Source organism: Clupea harengus, chromosome 8, assembly GCF_900700415.2.
Source record: "Clupea harengus chromosome 8, Ch_v2.0.2, whole genome shotgun sequence".
NCBI classification, from domain to species: Eukaryota; Metazoa; Chordata; class Actinopteri; order Clupeiformes; family Clupeidae; genus Clupea; species Clupea harengus.
Genome location: NC_045159.1, coordinates 23300700 through 23321192, shown reverse-complemented (window position 1 = coordinate 23321192; position 20493 = coordinate 23300700). Strand labels below are relative to the sequence as shown.

At 42.4% G+C, this 20493-nt stretch overlaps 2 protein-coding genes across 2 annotated transcripts; both read left to right on the top strand.

Annotated features, from left to right (window-relative positions):
- Positions 1-6405: 6405 nt before the first annotated feature.
- mmp13a (matrix metallopeptidase 13a) lies at positions 6406-11841 on the top strand. The gene is made up of 10 exons (XM_031572391.1): positions 6406-6536; positions 6917-7158; positions 7474-7622; positions 8420-8548; positions 9043-9204; positions 9836-9965; positions 10179-10312; positions 10551-10710; positions 11021-11124; positions 11502-11841. Exons 1-10 carry the CDS (start codon positions 6429-6431, stop codon positions 11600-11602), a joined length of 1419 nt encoding a protein of 472 aa, XP_031428251.1. The 5' UTR covers positions 6406-6428; the 3' UTR covers positions 11603-11841.
- Positions 11842-14168: 2327 nt separating this feature from the next.
- On the top strand, positions 14169-18061 carry LOC105904445 (carbonyl reductase [NADPH] 1-like). Its single transcript, XM_012832330.3, has 4 exons — positions 14169-14862; positions 16271-16451; positions 16644-16767; positions 17366-18061. Exons 1-4 carry the CDS (start codon positions 14574-14576, stop codon positions 17603-17605), a joined length of 834 nt encoding a protein of 277 aa, XP_012687784.2. The 5' UTR covers positions 14169-14573; the 3' UTR covers positions 17606-18061.
- The last annotated feature ends 2432 nt before the right edge of the window (positions 18062-20493 follow it).

Sequence of the window (20493 nt, the reverse complement as noted above, 5' to 3'; positions counted from 1 at the left end):
GTGATCTACCCTGATAACTGCACATATTTAAGTGTTATAGGCAGAATATCTGTGCAGGGGGAGGGGCGTGGCGGTGGCTAGCGATGTACCCTGATAATTTCACATATTTAAGTGTTACAGGCAGAATATCTGTGCAGGGGGAGGGGCCGTGGCGGCGGCGGTTACAGGCACATCAGTGGGCCGCAAATTACTTTCTAGTCAGAATGGTGGTCCCTGGGACAAAACCAGTTGAAAACCCCTGCACTAGACAACACAGCTTGGGCCTCTCCTCCTTTCATACAAATAGTTTTCCATAACCTCGTGAAATTTTGTTGTTTGTGCAAAGTCATACATTTTTTTTTTAAATGACAGCGTTAAAAAAATGTGGATAGTCTAATCATGATATGTACAACTTGAAATGATTTGACTTAAAGAAACAGCAGTGTGACGTCGTTAACATCGATACATTTCTTCGCAGGATTTGTGTATTTCTTCAAGGGGAAACAGCAGTATGAGTATGATCCCAAGCTGAAGTATGTTACAAACATGATGCCAGCAAACAAATGGCTTCGCTGTTGACAAGCATTTCATAGCTTAGAAAATTAATCAAGCATGTTTTCTCTTTGTCTAAATGGATTGTGTATTGTTTGGCACATTCAAAGCATATGTAAGGGAAATACAAATGCATGTAAATATGTAAACTATTGTATATTACAACAGTGGGAACAGCAGAAGGTAAAATACATTATACAGAAGATATTGAATTTTGCTCTCATATAACCTTATATATATATATAGAAGGCTAATCAATTATAGCACTTATAGATACACATATATTTATATATACACATAGATTATAGCACTTATAGATACACATAGGTAGATGTATATTGCTTCATATTTCTGATTGCTATCAGACAATATATGTGTGTTGATGTGTAAAATAGGGCAATATCTTTTTCAAATAAACAAAATTTAATTCCAAGAATATTGTTCTTCAGTCAGTCGCTTCAAATTCCTCCTCTCCTCTTACTGTTGCGCCATCAGTTCACTGAGTAAATTAACACAAAAAGAGGTTAGTTGCCAACCCCACTTAGGGCCTAAAAGCATTCCTCAGAACTCTCTACACAGACAACTTGCTGAGGATCCAGACAGCTCCTTTTAAATACAGGGTATGTAAGTGGCACAAACCACAAATGTTCTTGTGGGTAAATGTTTGGCTTTATGGCACAACCCACAGATCATCTTGCTGTGGGTAAATGTTTGGCTTTATGGCTCAAACCACACCTGTTCTTCATAAGGAGCTGCCAGCTCTCTAAGCCATTGTTGGTGATGCTACAGGTCTGGATCGGGAAGACGCACCGCACTATAACATTCAACCGCTCTGATAGGTACCATAGAAGACGCACCCCACTCTAACATTCAAACGCTCTGATAGGTACCATAGAAGACGCACCCCACTATACCATTCAAACGCTCTGATAGGTACCATAGAAGACGCACCCCACTCTAACATTCAAACGCTCTGATAGGTACCATAGAAGACGCACCCCACTCTAACATTCAAACGCTCTGATAGGTACCATAGAAGACGCACCCCACTATACCATTCAAACACTCTGATCGGTACCATGGAAGACGCACCCCACTCTAACATTCAAACGCTCTGATAGGTACCATGGATAGGTACCATGCTCACACAGATGGCAACTAAGTATGTGTGTCCATCAGCATGTGCATGTGCATGCTTGTATAAAACCTTCCTCACGATGGCCATTCAAATAATGCCAGCACTGTCCTTGCACAGAGAACATGAAAAATATGTTGGTGATCTTGCCTGATTGGATAAATATCAACAACAAGTGATGCGTTAAGTTGAACACAAGGAGGGTTGTGTTCCACCATAGTGGTCAAAATCAGTCAGATCAGTCAAAGATCAGGACAGATCAGTTTAGCAGAAACACCAATAACCAATGCCCAGCTAAAGCCTTTAGTTGACCACTATCCTTATTTTTGGCCTATGGAAAATAACCTCCCAAGTTTACCCACAAAAAGGCATCATCCTTGAACAGTTGTATTCACTCGTCCCTGATCAGGCCAACACTGGACACATAGCTAACTGAGGCTCCTTTACTGACCCCTGATCAAGCCAACACTGGACACATAGCTAATTAAGGCTTCTTTACTGACCTCTGAATGTTCTCAGGTTCTCAGAGTCACCCAAGATAGGCTGTTCATTTATCAGGAAATAGACACTACGTCATGCTTGCCTCTGTGTGTGTTTAAGGCTCCACTTCTAAAAGGTTAACACACACACAAACACACACACACACACACACACACACACAAACACACCGACATACACACCGACATACACACACACACACACACACACACACAAACACACCGACATACACACACACACACACACACACACACACACACACACACACACACACACACACACACACACACACAGAAATTTGTTTAAATCACGAGACAAAAACTTCCATACAGTGTAGGTAACAGCGGTGGGAGCAATTTAAACTTATAGGCACACCAACCCTGTGATTATAGAGAGACAGCCTGGCAGGGAATAACTCACTTCCTGTCAACTCCTGAGGTGTGGAAGAGAACCTGGTGACAGAGAAGTAAGCAGTGCCCTTACATGACCGGCCTGAATGATATGATTCACTGCGTATTGATCAGTGGAATTGTCAAAGCACAACAGACTTTAGCGGATGAAACATGATGGGTCATGAGGGGAACTCCTCTTTGTCAACTCAAAACTCATCTGTGGTCAGGTTTTGGTTGAGGTTGCAGGTTTTGTATTAAGTACGCTAGTGTGTTTTATTTGCTTTCATGACCGTACTTCCCACTACATCACAACAGTTCCATAGGATTTGGGCTGATTAGCTTTGGCTGTTTGATCATCCAGGACTGTAGGTGATAACACAATGGTTGAAAAGCAAAGAACCCAAAATAAAGGTGACCCAGATACCTCAACATGTCACAGCATTTTCTATTTCATATGGAGAGCAATAAAATGAAGCTACTGTACATTATATCATAACTTCTGTCATAATTGGAGGGTGCTGGTGTGTGTGTATGTTTAAAAACAGACTACAGGTTTTATGACTTTACCACTTAAAGGTTAAGAATGTATACGCAGACAGAGGAAAACATGGGATCAAAGAAAGAACCAGCAACTTCAGAGATTAACAGAAAGCAATGGAAGGACTTTCTTTCTAATATGTAGTTTAGATGTTTTTTTTTTTTCAAATGTCATGGTCATCAGTGAGACAAACTCATTTGGACATTTACACTCACACCCGACATGAGTCATTCATTCATGCTGATTAAATAAAATAATCACGGTAGTGTCCTCATTTTCCTTCGGCTGGCCATGCATGAGTCATATAGACCAGAGTGCAACTACAGTTTACAACATCCAGGTAGAATGGCACACCAGGAGTCACAGCGCCACCTGCTGACCAAGGAGAGGAACTCCCACACAGGCCCTGTTATATGAGGAGTGGACAAAGTGGTTGTTTGCAAGGGGGTGACACACTTTAAGTGTGCTTTGGTAAAAATGACTTGGGTCAATAAAGATTTTAAGATAACACTACAATTGTTTTTTTTTACCATTTTAATGACCTGACTCCATGTTTTTTTTACTTTATTTTTTTTTACTTTAATTTCAACTTCGCAAATATTATTCACATAATTGAAACAGGACATTTACATTTTACATTTAGTCATTTAGCAGACGCTTTTGACCAAAGCGACGTACAAGAAGCGTCTAACAACATCTACACCCGACACCAATGGGTGCAGTCTGACCATTCGACTGATCAAGAGCTATCAAGGGGCATCCCCTACGGTTCTGGATTATCATACAGCCACAGTCGATCAATCCAGGCTGTGCAAGAATGCAGGAATGGTCTGATGTAGTGGGCAGTAGGACAATGAAGCTGAATGACACACAAAAAGTGTGCAACGCCATTTCAGGGCTGAAGCAGTAGGACAGTAGCAGGCACCTTATTGGCTGAAGCAGTAGGAATGGAGCAGGCACCTTATTGGCTGAAGCAGTAGGAATGGAGCAGGCACCTTATTGGCTGAAGCAGTAGGAATGGAGCAGGCACCTTATTGGCTGAAGCAGTAGGAATGGAGCAGGCACCTTATTGGCTGAAGCAGTAGGAATGGAGCAGGCACCTTATTGGCTGAAGCAGTAGGAATGGAGCAGGCACCTTATTGGCTGAAGCAGTAGGATTGGAGCAGGCAACTTATTGGCTGAAGCAGTAGGACTGGAGCAGGCACCTTATTGGCTGAAGCAGTAGGACTGGAGCAGGCACCTTATTTGGCTCTACGTATTAGGAGCCCTGGGGGGGCTCCATTCTTCTGCTCTTGTCCTTATAAGCTCATCACTTACAGTCCTCTGGGGGGGGGGGGGGTTCTTCTGCTCTTTTCCTTATAAGCTCATCACTTACAGTCCCCTGGGGGGCCGCTAAAGAGGTGACGGGGGGTTTGGTGACGTTTTCTCTAGTTCCTTCGCTTCCATTGTGCACCCTCAAGCAAGGGGGGGGGGGGGGCAGATTGTCTGTGTCTGTGCTTGTTTGTATGTGTGTGCATGCATATGTGTGTGTGTGTGTGTGTGTGTGTGTGTGTGTGTGTGTGTGTGTGTGTGTGTGTGTGTGTGTATGCGTGCGTGTGTTTGTTTGTTTGTTTTTTCAGATTTGAATTGCGGATGCCTTTTCAGATTGTCATTGCAAACACTCTGTCAGAGTCACCATCAAAACCCACTCCCGAGTTGCAGTATGAATTATTCCTCACAAATCTCTACAACCTGCCGTCTGAGATGCGGAGTGGGTTTATGAACACTGTAATAACAACTAGATTAAAGCAGCACTATGTTACATTTCGTTTTTATGAGCAACTACTTTTGGTATCAATTAATTAAACAAATAAATGTTGATGGCATATGGTCATGTGAAGGACAGATAAACACACCTGTAGTTCCCACCAGCTGTCCAGGCTATGCACTGTGTAGTTTTGTTGTCCAGGTCAGAATACCCTGCGAACATGTAAAAAAAAAGCCTTCACAACATGGCATTGCCAACACTGTTGCCAAAAGGAAGCCATGCTTTTTAGGTCGGTAGCTTCCTAGTTTTAGACCAAAACTCCGTAATGCTGCTTCAGGTAAGTGAAAAGGGGGCCCGTGAGTAGCAGGGCACATTTCATGGCAGATTGTCTGTGTCTGTGCTTGCTTGTATGTGTGTGCATGCATATGTGTGTGTGTGTGTGTGTGTGTGTGTGTGTGTGTGTGTGTGTGTGTGTGTGTGTGTGTGTGTGTGTGTGTGTGTGTGTGTGTGTGTGTGTGTGTGTGTGTGTGTGTGTGTGTATGTGAAAAGGGGGCCCGTGAGTAGCAGGGCACATTTCATTTCCCATGGGCCGGAACTGTTTGAGTGATGCCCAAAAGAAGAAGAAGAAGAGCAGGCCCAAATATTTGCATTCTTTGCATTCTGAAATCAGAGATTGACAGATTATTTCACTGCAGCGCTAGTGCTGATGGATTGTTCTCCAGATTAGTGGCAACATGCTGATACATGCGACAAGGATGCCTACTGAATCATCACTGTAGCATACAAGCACTGTTACGTAATTTGTGTAAATCCCATGTTTCAAGTTCTGATGAGGAGCAATGCTCTGTGACATATTAGAAACATTTGAAGTATTTTCTTATAAAAAAAAAAAGCATTTGAATAGAACGAATAACAAGAAAGTTAGGCATGATGTATGTAAACATACTAAAGAAGGTATGTGTGGGGCACTTAAGTGGATGATTCATTCATTGTTTTCCTCCGTACATAGTGACACAACAACCTTGTGTTTCTACATTATGTTACTGGAACAAAACAATGATGTAAACAGACAAACCAGGAAAATCCTGAAATCTTCCTCCTTTCCTTTCCTTTTTGGTGTCAACCTGATACCAAAACCACTGGAAAAGGATGTGTGTAACATTTAAAAAAAATTCAGTTTAACTTTATTTATATAGCGCCAGTAACAATTGAAATTGTCTTTAGGCGCTTTACAGAGCTCAGAGCCTGAACCCCCGCCTAAAGCAAGCACTAAGGCGATGTGGCAGGAACAGGAAAAAACCTTGAGCAGAAACACAAATCACTGACCAATAAAGCATTACAAATCAGTCAAAATCATCCCCATGCACGAAACTCTTTGTCAGTGGAAGTTCCCCCGTTGAGGATAAGCACCTGCCCTATGTACCTGTGTGTCTTACCTGTCATTGACTCATGTCAATCATCGTGTTTGCTCATGGAAATTTCAGCGCTGTGACCGGCTGACTCACCTCCCCGTGTCTCCCTGAGCGTATTTAAGCAGGGAAGAGCCCAGTCGAGTCAAAACAAACAGCAGCCTGAAGACGAAGAGACATGACCCCCCACAGCATCTGGATACTATTAGCACTGACAGCAGCGGCTCTCTCCGTCCCACTGCCGTCCCTATTAGCCACTGAGGAGAGCGATGGCGAGGTGGCAGAGGTGGGTCTACTAGGTCAAGGAAATTTGAAAGAAATTGAAATAGAAATAGAAATAGCTAAAAATGTTTGTTTGTTTTTTAAACAATATTGGTCTTGTTTTCTGCTGTAGAAATACTTGAAGAGGTTCTACTATTGGGCTCGTTATTTTTGTGATAGCATAGCAATCGTTAAAAACACTTTAATAAGGTTCTACTATTGGGCTTAAGTTATTTTTGTGATAGCATAGCAAAAAATACTTTAATAAGGTTCTAACATGTCTCTCAAGTGTTGTTTTTGTAAAATGTCTCTTATAGGCTTATATTCTGTTCCACAAATACATGAATATGTCATAAAATGCTGATGCTTATTATTGTGATGGATTTATTATTGTTTGTCTCTCAGAAATACCTGCAGAGGTTCTTCAACCTGACAGAGAAGTCGACCCCCTCAAGCAGACGTGGGGTGAGCGCGCAGAGCCGGATCCTGAGTGAGATGCAGAGTTTCTTCAGACTGAAGGTGACTGGGCTGCTGGACTCCGACACGCTGGAGGTCATGAAGAAACCCAGGTGTGGCGTTCCTGAGGTGGCACGCTACAGCACCTTCGGCCAAAACCTCAAATGGCAAACAAACAAGCTCACATTCAGGTAATTCAGTGCAAACTATTTAAAACAAGTCTAATTTAGCTAAGAAGTCAAGACTCTATAAAAACTGTGAAAATGGAAAACAAATCTAAGTTAACATATAGGTAATTCAGTTGAAAAAATGAAAACAAATCTAATTTCGCTAACAGCTCAAGGCACTGTTAATACAGTGAAAAGCAAACATAAAGATAAATCAGTCAGGGATTTTGCAGCCTCAAATTTTTTGTAATCTTAATGTCAACATCTGAATGTTAACGTCAGGTGTTGTGTAATCCAGTGTAGCCCCTGATGCTGATCAAATGTATTGTCTTGCTATAGGATTGTAAACTACACGCCCGACATGCCTCAGTCTGACGTGGATAATGCAATCGAGAAAGCCCTGCAAGTCTGGGCACGCGTGACTCCCCTGAGGTTCAGCCGTATCTACGCTGGCACGGCGGACATCATGATCTCCTTTGGCAGCAGAGGTGAGCAAACTAATTACAGAGCCAACTGAATTACACAAACCTAATCCCTCATGAGTCACATTTAATAATATTTCACAGGACAAGCCTCTAGCCAGTTTTGTGAGTTCTACATGTGGGTTACATAACTTCTATACCTAGACTTTGTTGTTCGCTTTCTCACTCCATAGTGGAGCATAGGCCATCGATAGCGAGTTTCCAACGGATTTGGTATCCACTTGTTCTCGATGTTTTGGTAGTCCAGTAAATCCACTGAGCGAGGGATTGGCCTACCCAGCTTCAGTTTACAGAACCTGGTCTTCCAGACTATGCTAGACTACTAACAGTCAGGAGAAAGATTGTGTATAGGACTTCCACATGAGATTATCACATGGCCTGGCACCTACCATAGATGTGAAGATGTGTCCTTATAGTTATAGTTAATGTGTTTAGCCGACCGTTATGCCATTAGCGACGTACAAAACATTAAATAAAAATACAGCAAAAACAATGGGAAAATTAAGCAATAAGCATAATGCAATTAATTCATAGAACAATATTAAGTATTACATTAAATTAAAACCATCAGTTATTACAAGAAGAAGAAGAACAGGAGAAATGAAAGGCTAAAATACCCAAACTACTATTATATTCATGAAGTATGCCTCAAACAAATGAACTAATTAGACAAGCGCTGTTTAAAAATGTGAGTTTTTGAAAGTCCTAAGGCTGTCGCTGGAATTCACAGCACTAGGTAGGTTATTCCACCTCCAAGGAAGTGTCCTTAATGTCCCTAAACGTTACATGTTTTCGTCTGACAGACCACGGAGATTTCTACCCATTCGATGGACCAGATGGCACTTTGGCTCATGCGTTCGCACCGTCTCAGGGAATCGGAGGGGATGCTCATTTCGATGACGACGAGACCTTCACCTTCCGTTCCTCTCGTGGTAAACAAACTAATTCCCACTTTGAACTGAACGCGAGTGACACAATCACATGTTAAATTAAATGACCCTGTGTTTGAGAAAAGCACTAAATAATTTACATGACATTTACTTTTTGATATTTACATGACATTTACACTTTTATCTAAAGTGACATACTACACAGTAGAGATACCCATCCCACCCATTTGTATTTGAACACGTTCTCCACCAGTGGTGTTGTCAGCACCTTCATCTACCAGTTGAGTGACAGGAGCACTGCTCTTGTTGTTTCTGTTGCTGTTGTTGTGGTTGTTGTTGTTAACCACCATGACTAATCTATGGCATATCTCTCAACTAAGCACTTGGTGTTGTCAGCACCATGATCTACTGGTGGAGTGACAAGTGCACTGTAGTCGTTGCTGTTGATGTTGCTTACCTCCACGACTCCACGTGTAGCCTACATGGCATATCTGACTGAACTTGTCCTAAGCCGTGTTCACTCACTCTCCCTCTAGGTTATAACTTGTTCCTGGTGGCTGCCCATGAGTTTGGCCATTCTCTGGGTCTGTCCCACTCCCGGGACCCCGGCGCCCTCATGTACCCCGTCTACAGCTACAGGGACCCCACCACGTTTGTGTTGCCTAGAGACGACGTCAACGGGATTCAGTCTCTCTACGGTAAAGAGAAAATGTCTCATCACACTTGTTATTGTACCACATTACTGCTGGCAGCTGTGGACAGATGTTTTCAGCAGGTGGGAAGGCATAATCTGATGAAAAACTAACCAAAATACATGATGTAAAGCTGAAAGGCCAACCTACGCAAATGGTGTACCTTGTGGTTGTACAACATCAGGCTCATGAGAACGACGAGTGAGAACATGCCTATCCACTCACTCACAGTCTCTCTGTATGTAACAGTTTGTTTAGACGAAGCAACTTTGAGAGATTTAAGGCGCCCAGTGTCAGATAGTGGTTCCAGATAGGGATGCACGATAATATTGGCATAACATCAGTATCAGCCGATCAGAACTTAAAGGTGCATTGTGTGGGATTTAGTGGCGAGGTTGCAGATCCCTTCATCACCCCTCCCTTGCCAAGCATGTAGGAGAACCTACGATGGCCGTCAGTTGCCATAACAACACGAAAGTAGAGCCAGCCATGGTTTGTCCATTTTGGGATACTTTAGAAACATGCTGGTGCAATATGGCGGACACCGCGGCCCAGAATTTCTGGCAGTGCATCTGTTTAATAGTTGTATAGCTGAAATTGTTTCGATGGACATTAATAGGACTGTTTGAAATCTTAGGTTCCAACCCTGATGTCAGCGTAGTGAAGCCTGAACCAGAAGGTCCCACCACTCCAAACGCCTGCGACCCCCAGCTGGTCCTGGACGCCGTCACAACTCTGCGTGGGGAGATGTTCTTCTTCAAGGACAGGTACTGCGCGCTTCTCACCAGACACCAGAAACAAACAAAAGAATAAATTAAACGTTCAAAGGTCATGGCTGTTCGGACGCCAACAATATTATTATAGAAGTGAAAAAGGCATGGTTGTTCATACACTTAAGACGTGCATCAGTCACATGTACTGCCATGTTGACGTTCTATGAGCAGAGTGGCCTCAGGATTGACGTTTTGTCTCTTTTTCAGTTTCTTCTGGCGCAGCTCTACATACAGCAGAAGAGCTGAGCAGCACCTCATCAAGAGCTACTGGCCTGACGGCCCCAACAACATCGACGCAGCTTACGAGAGCCGCTCAGCAGACAGAGTTTTCCTCATCAAAGGTGAGTTCAGCACAGCTTTCAGAACATTATATTTACATCTTACATTCACATTTATCTTAAGCAACTCACAATTTCTCAGTGAGTGTGAATGCGCTCCCGGGGTATCGAACCCGTGAAATTAGTGTCGTTAGCACCTTTAGCCCCATTTGTAGTTGAGCCACACGAATAGCACTCTCTAATATGCCATACTCACGTTTTACTGTTACTAATATATGTTGTTCTGTTTTGGTGAATGCAGGCAGAAAGGTGTGGTCTCTGTATGGCTACACCGTGGAGAGGGGCTACCCAAAGAGCCTCAAAAGCCTGGGTCTGTCCAAGTCTGTGAGGAAGGTCAACGCTGCCTTCCATGACCAGGAATCTGGCAAGACCATATTCTTTGTTGGCGATTACTACTACAGGTATTTGCAGCATGCCATTTACTAGGAAACAACAGGTCCTTGAAATATTATAGAATACGCCTGTGCCTTAATATTCAAACTGAATTCTTTAATTTCTGATTAGTCTTTCTGGTTTGTATGACGTAGACAACTCCTTAGCTCTCTATAAGTCCATACACAAATATTCCCCTAAAATGTCTTCCCAAAATCAAAGCTTATCATACTCATCAGTGTATTTTGTATTATAATCTTCTATAATATATTATCTTTATCTTTTACAATTTGTTTTATATGTATTATAATATTCTCACACCCATCTTGTTTTGTCCAGTTATGATGAGAGCCGGAGAGTGATGGACAGGGGTTACCCCAAACGGGTGGACGAGGGGTTCCCTGGGATGACAGGAGAAGTCACCGCCGCCTTTCAGCACAGAGGTAAGTCTACAACACAAGCACACATTCTGCTCTCGGGTCAGACACACGCTTTACATATTCCCCCTTTCTCACATCATATTCCCCCTTTCTCACATCATATTCCCCCTTTCATACATCATATTCCCCCTTTCTCACATCATATTCCCCCTTTCATACATCTCACATCATATTCCCCCTTTCTCACATCCTACATCAACTCATCATTCAAACAATAACGTGTGTCACTGACGAGTTCAGTCAGGTATGCAGGGCAGGAGAACATGTAAAGCATGCCGAGGGCCCAGGAACTGGATTAAGAACCACTGATCTTTAGTTTCGGGACAATTCTATTAAGCCGCAGACTAGAGTATGTTCATGACATGTTGTTTTCATTCCAGGCTTCACCTACATCTTCAGTGGCCCCCAGATGTTTGAGTACAGCTTCAGAAGCAAGAGGCTGTTTCGCGTACTGAGGAACAGCTATTTCCTAAGGTGTTAAAAACATATTTTTGAACATATTGTTGTGGTGATGCTGCTCACATTTCAGGGTTTTTTTTAGACTGTACCACTATTTAAATCATAATATATTTTGATTACACAATGATCACCTGAAAGGAATATTTTAAGATGGCATTTCAAATAAAGCTATGTATGTTTCTTACTGTAAATATTACCCTTTTGTGAATATTGTGAATTTTCTTGTTTGTATGAACTGCAAATAAATTAATTATAAACAAATTGTGTGGTTATCCTTTTGACAAACATGCATAAAACATTTGAATAACAAATAAACACAATCTTCCTATATGTCATTGCATTAAGCACATTTAAAAATATATATACATATATATATATATATATGTATCTTTCCAAGCGAAAATGTATTTCAAATAAAATAAATCCAACAGGCTGAAAATAAAGGAGAGAACATTGCCTCTGGTATGGAAGGCTATTTAGGCTATTCTGTCTAAAATAAATAGACTTATTATGGCAAAGATTTCCGGTTGAACATAAATGCTCCTTCCACATTAGGCCATTTATTATTAGATTCAACACCACTTAGCCTAAAGGACTTTGATGTAACACTATGCAACAGTTTGCCACTTTTTGAATACGTTTCTATGAGCAACTACTTTTGGTATCATCTTCAAATGAACTTAGATGGTATGTGGTCATGTGAAGGACAGATTAGCATAGATGGCATATGGTCATGTGAAGGACAGATAAACCCATCTGTGGTTCCCACTAGCAGCCCAGGTTATGATCTATGTAGTTTTGTTCGGGTCAGAAAAGCCCACAAAAAATATAAGGAAAGCCTTCACAGCATCACCAGTATCCATTCCTCACTGTCAGTGTCCATTCCTTGACATGTCAAAGTTTAGAGTGACCTCTGCTGGTCTGGTGGTGTATGTGCACTCTGTGTTACATCTCCATCCTTCTATTTCAGGCCGAGGCCTGGAGTTTCCAAAATACCTCACTATATGGCCCTTTCATTGTTTTTGTGAGATTTCCATGGTTTAGGGTTAGTCTTTACCCCCCCCAGTTTAATTCATCCCAAGATTAAAATTAAATGAATTCAAATGCATCCATGCTTCATGCGTGATGCCGGCTCTCAAGAGCTCAGTAAACCACAGATTCCGTAATTGTGACCACGCATTATGAAGATGTAACCCCAAGCCACACAATATTTTTCCCACCAGTGTCACCGTAGAAGCACCGGATACCAAGCAGTTACAGAATTTGAACATGTCCAGTAATCACTCCTTCATGGCTATTGTGTTTCTAGGGCGCCCTAATTGTAAGACTCAGATGATGCGGACACTCAGTGACAGGTAAGAGCAGAAAAGCAGGTTGAGCGAGGATGACACTGCATATAGGATTTAGCCTTTGACACCGAACACACATATGCTTAATTGTGTCACAAATCAATCTGTGTCAGTATGACAGTGCACTTTTTGTTTTCTGAAGGCGTGTCTGTGTGTGTGTGTGTGTATGGAGCTTGGTAGGCGGAGATTCTTGATTGAGCTTGCGTTTCCACCCACTTTCAACCATCATACTTTCACGTTGATTGAAATTTATTTGAACCCTTGGGACAAAATGTCGAGAAAAGTTGCTTTTGTTCAGGCGTTATGCAAAACTCCTATTCCAGGGCTAAGGCCTGGGGTTTCCAAAGTATCTCACCATTTAAGGCTCCTTCCTTGTTTTTGAGGGATTTCCATGATTTAGGGTTAGCCCCCACCCCCCCATCCCAAGTGTTCAGAAGGTTGCTGTTCCCAGCGGTGTCCAGCTGTGCACCCCCTAGACCCCCAAGACAGTTTCATGGCTCCCCCAGATCGCACTGATAATCAATAGCCTATCAGAATGCCCCTTGACCTGTCGATCACATCGTCCCGTCACTGCTATATAAGCCGGACCCCCCTCTGTCCAGTGTTGGTTGAAAGAAGCTGGAGCAGAACATCATCAGTAGAAGCAGTTCGGTGGACAATTTGCGTATGGGAACATTTGCACGTTCATTTTTCGTCCTTGAGAGCAAAGTACGGCTATCACGGTCCAAGGTTTACTGTAACACGGCTATCGCGGTCCCAAGGTTCACTGTAACACGGGTGAAGGTTCACTAGTATTCACGATTCACGGGAATCATGGCTTTCGAACGTGGTGAGCGTATTTCATGAGTGTGTGTGTGTGTGTGTGTGTGTGTGTGTGTTTACATCAGTAAATCTTTTATTGGGAATTTGGCATCCCTATGTTCTTACAGGGCAACCTGTGACAATTGGTACCTCAGAGAGCTGCCATTGACTTCACTCGAGTCATAGAGCACACTCTGGAATTAAAGCAGACCCCCCTCCTTTACACCAAGATTAAAATAAAATGAAATTAATTCAAATTCATCCATGCTTCTTTATCCTCAAACGCTCGGTAAACAACAGATTCCGTAATTGTGACCACGCATTATGAAGATGAGCCACAATTTAGTTATTGCCTTCACATGGCTTATTAACTCGTGGCCACGTGTTATTGATCTTGTAGCCATGCAGTAGGCCTACTCGTGGCCACGCAATATTTTTCCAATCAGTGTCACGGGGGGCTCCGTAGAAGCACAGGATAGCAAGCAGTTCAAACATTTGAGACTTTCCAGTAATCACTCCTTCATGGCTATTGTGTTTTTAGGGCGCCCTAATTGTAAGACTCAGAGGATGAGGACACTCAGTGACAGCCAGGTAAGAGCAGAAAAGCAGGTTGAGCGAGGATGACACTGCATATAGGATTTAGCTTTAGACACCGAACACACATATGCTTAATCGTGTCACAAATCAATTCTGCCGTGTCAGTTTGACGGTGCACTTTTGTTTTCTGAAGGCGTGTGTGTGTATGGAGCTCGATAGGCGTAGCTCCCCGATTGCGCTTGTATTTATACTTTCCGCCATCATACTTTCACGTTGATTCTCATTTCTTTGAACCCTTGGGACAAAATGTCGAGAAAGGTTGCTGTTGTCACTGGTGCGAACAAGGGCATCGGATTTGCAATTGTACAGGGGTTATGCAAAGCTGGGTATGCTGGCGACATTATCCTCACTGCCCGCAACGACAAACTCGGGCAGGAGGCTGTGCAACAAGCGAAGTCCGAGGGATTCAATAACGTGCTGTTTCACCGTCTTGATATCTGCGACCAAAGCAGTGCAGAAGAACTCTGTAAATTCCTGGAGAAGAATTATGGCGGTTTGGATGTCTTGATCAACAATGCTGGGATTGCATTCAAAGGTTTGTGCCTTTGATAAAGTAACTACACGTTTCAATTAATGCTGTCAAACGATTAAAATATTTAATCGCGATTAATCGCATTTATGTCATAGTTAACTCAAAATTAATCGCGATTAATCGCAAATTTGTATCTATTCTAAATGTCCCTTTGTTTATTTATTTTTTTCCATCATTTTATTTTTACTTTAATGCCCTTATCAACATGGAAAAGTTGATTGGCTTGCTTAATGCAAATGTTTTATTTTATTGAAAACCAATATTGCCAAACAAGTTTGCTGGGAACATAGCAGTCAGGCCTCTTATTTCAGAAACATTGAACCGTAACAGTTAGGTAACCAATAAAAGGTAAGCCTACTACTTCTTTGCTTTCAGCCAGCTGCCTGTTGACATTTTCAGACAACAGTGAAGCTCGCTTCTTTTGCACAACACAACTTTTAAAAGTAAACTTTCCATTCAGAAGCTTTTTATCATCCATTTCGCCGTATCGCGCTCACCATTCACTCAAACTGTAACGTTAGCCTACTACACAGTTTGCGAGGCCAAAAAGAATGTTAATCTAAAAAAAAAAATCGCGTTAATCTCGCGATAAAAAAATTAACGGCGTTAAAATGGGTTTGCGTTAACGCCGTTAATAACGCGTTAAACTGACAGCATTAGTTTCAATATCACATGGTTTTGGCAGGCATTGTGAGTTGGTATTGTGTGTGTCTCGAAAGGGACTACTTGTTCGTCTGTAACATAACCGGCAAACTTGTTTCAGGGAAATTCGGTTGACCCTCACCGGCCACATCAGGTCAGGTGATCACTAATTGCACATTCAGTTCACTTCTGGTGCAGTTGACTAACTGACGGACATTTCACATATGTTTAATAACACAGTAAACATAAACCCGGTCTCGGGGGATTCTTATAGGTTTTTCTTTCGCAACCAAGTATTTCACCTGTTGGCATTTATAAGATAGGCATGTCTATTCCAGACTGTTGTTTTCATACACGGGGCAGGGGTTTCCTGCACGTCATGTGTAGAATGCATACCAAAGGAAGTTGGCCCGAGAAGCTCAGCAGGACAGGTGACTGCTGGGGGCATCAGTGATGAAGGGTAGTCGTACAGATCTCTCTTTGAAGCCTAGAATATGGACCTTAGCTTAATCATCATGACGTTGATCAGTGGTCCTCTTCAGTGTTCTGTAAAATGACTGTAGTGTACTGAATGACTGTAATCACATCTGTTTGGAGCAGGGGAGCACTGACAACTCCTGGCTAATAATTTAGGCTGTATTCCAGGGAATGTGATGTACGATTTCACGCACGTCCTTTTGATAGAAATGTTTGTTGTATGAATGAGCGCTCAACACATATTGGTATTTGTGAGTTACATAAATATGACTGGTATATTTCCCATTTGAAGATTCTGCAACTGAACCATTCGGAGAGCAAGCTGAGGTCTCCATGCGGACCAACTTCTGGGGCACCCTGTGGGTGAGCAAGGCTCTCTTACCCCTGCTGAGGCCTAAGGCGCGAGTGGTCAACGTCTCCAGCTTCGTCAGCAAGAGCGCTCTGGGCAAGTGTAGCCCAGAGCTACAGGCAAAGTATGCACCTTCATATTTGTAGAGCGTCAAAGAAGCTTTCAGGTTGATGTATGGAAACTATAATGTTTAATTGTTAATGCTGTTTGTGTTGCAATTAGATTACCATACATGTTGAACGGTTATACTGATTTGAATTCAAATTAAACTTAACTGGAATGAATACATTTGTTTGTAACCATATTGAAATTTCAGGTTCCGCAATCCAGATATCTCAGAGGAGGAGCTGTGTGGACTCATGGGAGAGTTTGTGGCGGCAGCTCAGAAGGGCGACCACGAAGCCAAAGGATGGCCAAACACCGCCTATGGTACTACTAAGGTACGGCTAAACCACACATGGACGACTGGGTGAACATCTGACAAGACCTCTGTGTTTTATTTGTGTTCTTATGAAGTATTTTAGCCATTCTTTTCAGACAATTACTGAAACATGAAAACTGAATTAGGTACACACCCTGTCGAGCCATTTGTTTCTCTTTCCCTTTTCAGATTAGTATAAGCATTTTATTGGAACATGAAACACACATTCCCATATGCATTCAGTACGGCAGTCCATTACTGTGTTCAGTATATCAGTCCGTGACTGTGTGTTCAGTATATTGGTCCGTGACTGTGTTCAGTGTATCGGTCTGTGACTGTGATTAGTATATTGGTCCGTGACTGTGTGTTCAGTATATCGGTCTGTGACTGTGTGTTCAGTATATCGGTCCGTGACCGTGATTAGTATATTGGTTTGTGACTGTGTTCAGTATATCGGTCCGTGAATTTGTGTTCAGTATATCAGTCTGTGACTGTGTGTTCAGTATATCGGTCCGTGAATTTGTGTTCAGTATATCAGTCTGTGACTCTGTGTTCAGTATATCGGTCCGTGACTGTGTGTTCAGTATATCGGTCTGTGACTGTGTTCTCCTTTGCAGATTGGCGTGACAGTTCTGTCCCGGATCCAGGCCCGTGTTATGAGCCAAACGAGGGCAGGTGATGGGATCCTGCTGAACGCCTGTTGCCCTGGCTGGGTGCGCACAGATATGGCCGGACCCAAAGCCATGAAAAGCCCAGAGGAGGGGGCCGAGACACCCGTGTACCTCGCTCTGCTCCCCGCCGGAGCCACTGAACCCCATGGGCAGCTAGTGTGGGACAAGGTGGTGCATGAATGGTGAAATACTGTACAAATAATAAAATACAGTAAAAAATACTAACCAATAACTCCGTTATCAGTGACCTATTCTGCTTTGTAAAATTATTTAAACATGGTTATAGGAACATGCATAACATTTTGCATAACAGTAGCGGTGTGAGAAGGGCTTTTTTAAAGAGAGTATAAAACAATTTTACAAATACTTGAAGTACAGAAAATAACATGCAAACTGTAAATTTGTGCTTTTTTACTTTTCACTACGTTTTTGAGATCTGAGTTTGTTTGCGTGAATCGCACAATAAGGTTATGAGCTGATTTAGATAGTGAGATAGTCATTTAGATAGTGAAATAGATCATTTTAAAGCTTAAGCCATGCCTAGAACCAGAGAAATACACTAACCCCAGTAGTTTTGTATATTGTTTGTACACTGTTTCTTTACAAATGAGTAGAAATAAATGACAACTTGATTTTTCAGTATTTTATAGGGTAATAAGATTGAACTTTCAGGTGGCTGTTCATTCATGCTATACATAATTTCACCTGGAGGGATTGCTGTTCCCTCAAAAATCCATCTTTTTGGCCAAAGAATCAATAGCAAATTCTAATGTATATTTATTACATCACACTCTCACTCATTCAATCCTCATTTTGAACTATTTTATTCTGTGTAGTTTTCTCTCATGAATAAGAGAGCAGAATATATAAGGATTTTTTATTATTGTAATTCTTTAAATGTACAATAACGTTCTGCATGTTTGTAACCTACGTAGATTGAAATTCGAAGTGAAATGCCATATCAGTGAAATATCTGTGTCCATCTTTACATGAGAATATTTATTTTCTGTGTTCCACACATAGGAACCATAGATTACACCAAGATTAAAATGAAATGAAATTCATTCAAATTCATCCATGATTCTTGCGTGGTGCCAGCCTTATAGAGCTCGGTAAACAACAGATTCCTTAATTGTGACCACGCATTATGAAGATGTAGCCACAATTGAGTTATTTCGTTCACACGCCTTATGTGGCTACGTGTTATTGATCTTGTCGCCATGCAGGGCTCGTGTAACCAGGGGCTCCGTAGAAGCACCGGATACCAAGCACTTCCAGAATTTGAAACTTTCCAGTAATCAGTCCTTCATGGCTATTGTGTTTCTAGGGCGCCCTAATTGTAAGACTCAGAGGATGCGGACACTCAGTGACAGGTAAGAGCAGACAAGCAGGTTGAGCGAGGATGACACTGCATATAGGATTTAGCTTTTGACACCGAACACACATATGCTTAATCGTGTCACAAATCAATTCTACCGTGCCAGCATGACAGTGCACTTTTTGTTTTCTGAAGGCGTGTCTGTGTGTGTGTGTATGGAGCTTGGTAGGCGGAGATTCTTGATTGAGCTTGCATTTCCACTTTCAACCGTCATACTTTCACGTTGATTCTAATTTATTTGAAGCCTTGGGACAAAATGTCAAAAAAAGTTGCTGTTGTCACCGGTGCGAACAAGGGCATCTGATTTGTAATTGTACAGGGGTTATGCAAAGCTTAAACTCTTCCATCCTCCTATTCCAGGGCCGAGGCCTGGGGTTTCCAAAGTATCTCACCATTTATGGTCCTTTCCTTGTTTTTGTGAGATTTCCATGATTTAGGGTTAGTCTCAGAGGGTCTTTAGGGTTTGCCGTTCCCAACGGTGTCCAGCTGTGCACCCCCGTGGTGCAGATCACTCACGATACTTGGGGACACAGAGAGGTCAACCAATCCTGTATTCCCAGTGTTCCATGAGGTGCGCATGGGGTTCACGTGCACAGAAGGTGACAAGACGGTTTTCAGTTCCCTCAAGACAGTTTCACAGCACACTCAGATCGCACTGATAATCAATAGTCTATCAGAAAGCCCCTTGACTTCTCCATCACATTGTCCCGTTACCGCTATATAAGCCGGACCCTCCTCTGTTCAGTGTTGGTCGAAAGAAGCTGGAGCAGAGAATAATCAGTAGTAGCAGTTTGGTGGACAATTTGCGTATCGGAACATTTGCACGTTCATTCTTGCCATTGCCGTGAGTCCATGAGAGCAAAGAAAGGCTGTCACGGTTCAATGTTCATTGTAACACGGCTATCACAGTCAAAGGATCACTGTAATAGTGTTCAAGGTTCACTGTAACTATTCATGATTCACGGTCATCACGGGAATCATAGCTTTCGAACGTGATGAGTGTGTGTGTGTGTGTGTTAACATCAGTAAATCTTTTATTGGGAATTTGGCATCCCTCTGTTCTTACCGGACAACCTGTGGTGGTTGGTGTAGTATTAGTTGGAATATGGGGTAGGAACCTTCCGTATGTAACCGATGTAACCAGTAGGTGGAGTGCAATAAAGTAACACAGTTCTTACAGTCACATCTCTGCGAGTCTCCCTAATATATTAATATATATTGCAAGACCAACTGAACATGGTGTCAGAAGTTAAGACAGTAAGCTTCAAGTAGGTGGGCGACAGTGGTACAGGAGGTAGAGAAGTCGTGTAGTAATCAGAAGGTTGCTAGTTCGATTCCCTGTTGAAGCGTCCTTGTGCAAGACACTGAACCCCTAATTGCTCCTGATTTGCAGTGTGCCATCAGTGTAAATGTAAAATGTGTATACATCCTTGTAAGTCGCTTTGGATAAAAGCGTCTGCTAAATGACTTAAAAGGTGCACAGTGGTAGTGTAGGGTCAACTGCATGGTGCACAAGTTTAGAGCGCATTGTTTGCGTGCATATTCGTTGAGTGAAATTAGTTAAGCTAGCCAGAGAGTTAGCGTTAGCATCACCAAGACGGGCGCAACGATGGCTCAGTACCAAGTTTAGCCTCCGGAGAAGTTTTCGTTCAAGGCGGAAGAGTAGACGAAATGGATCAAACGATTTGAGAGATTT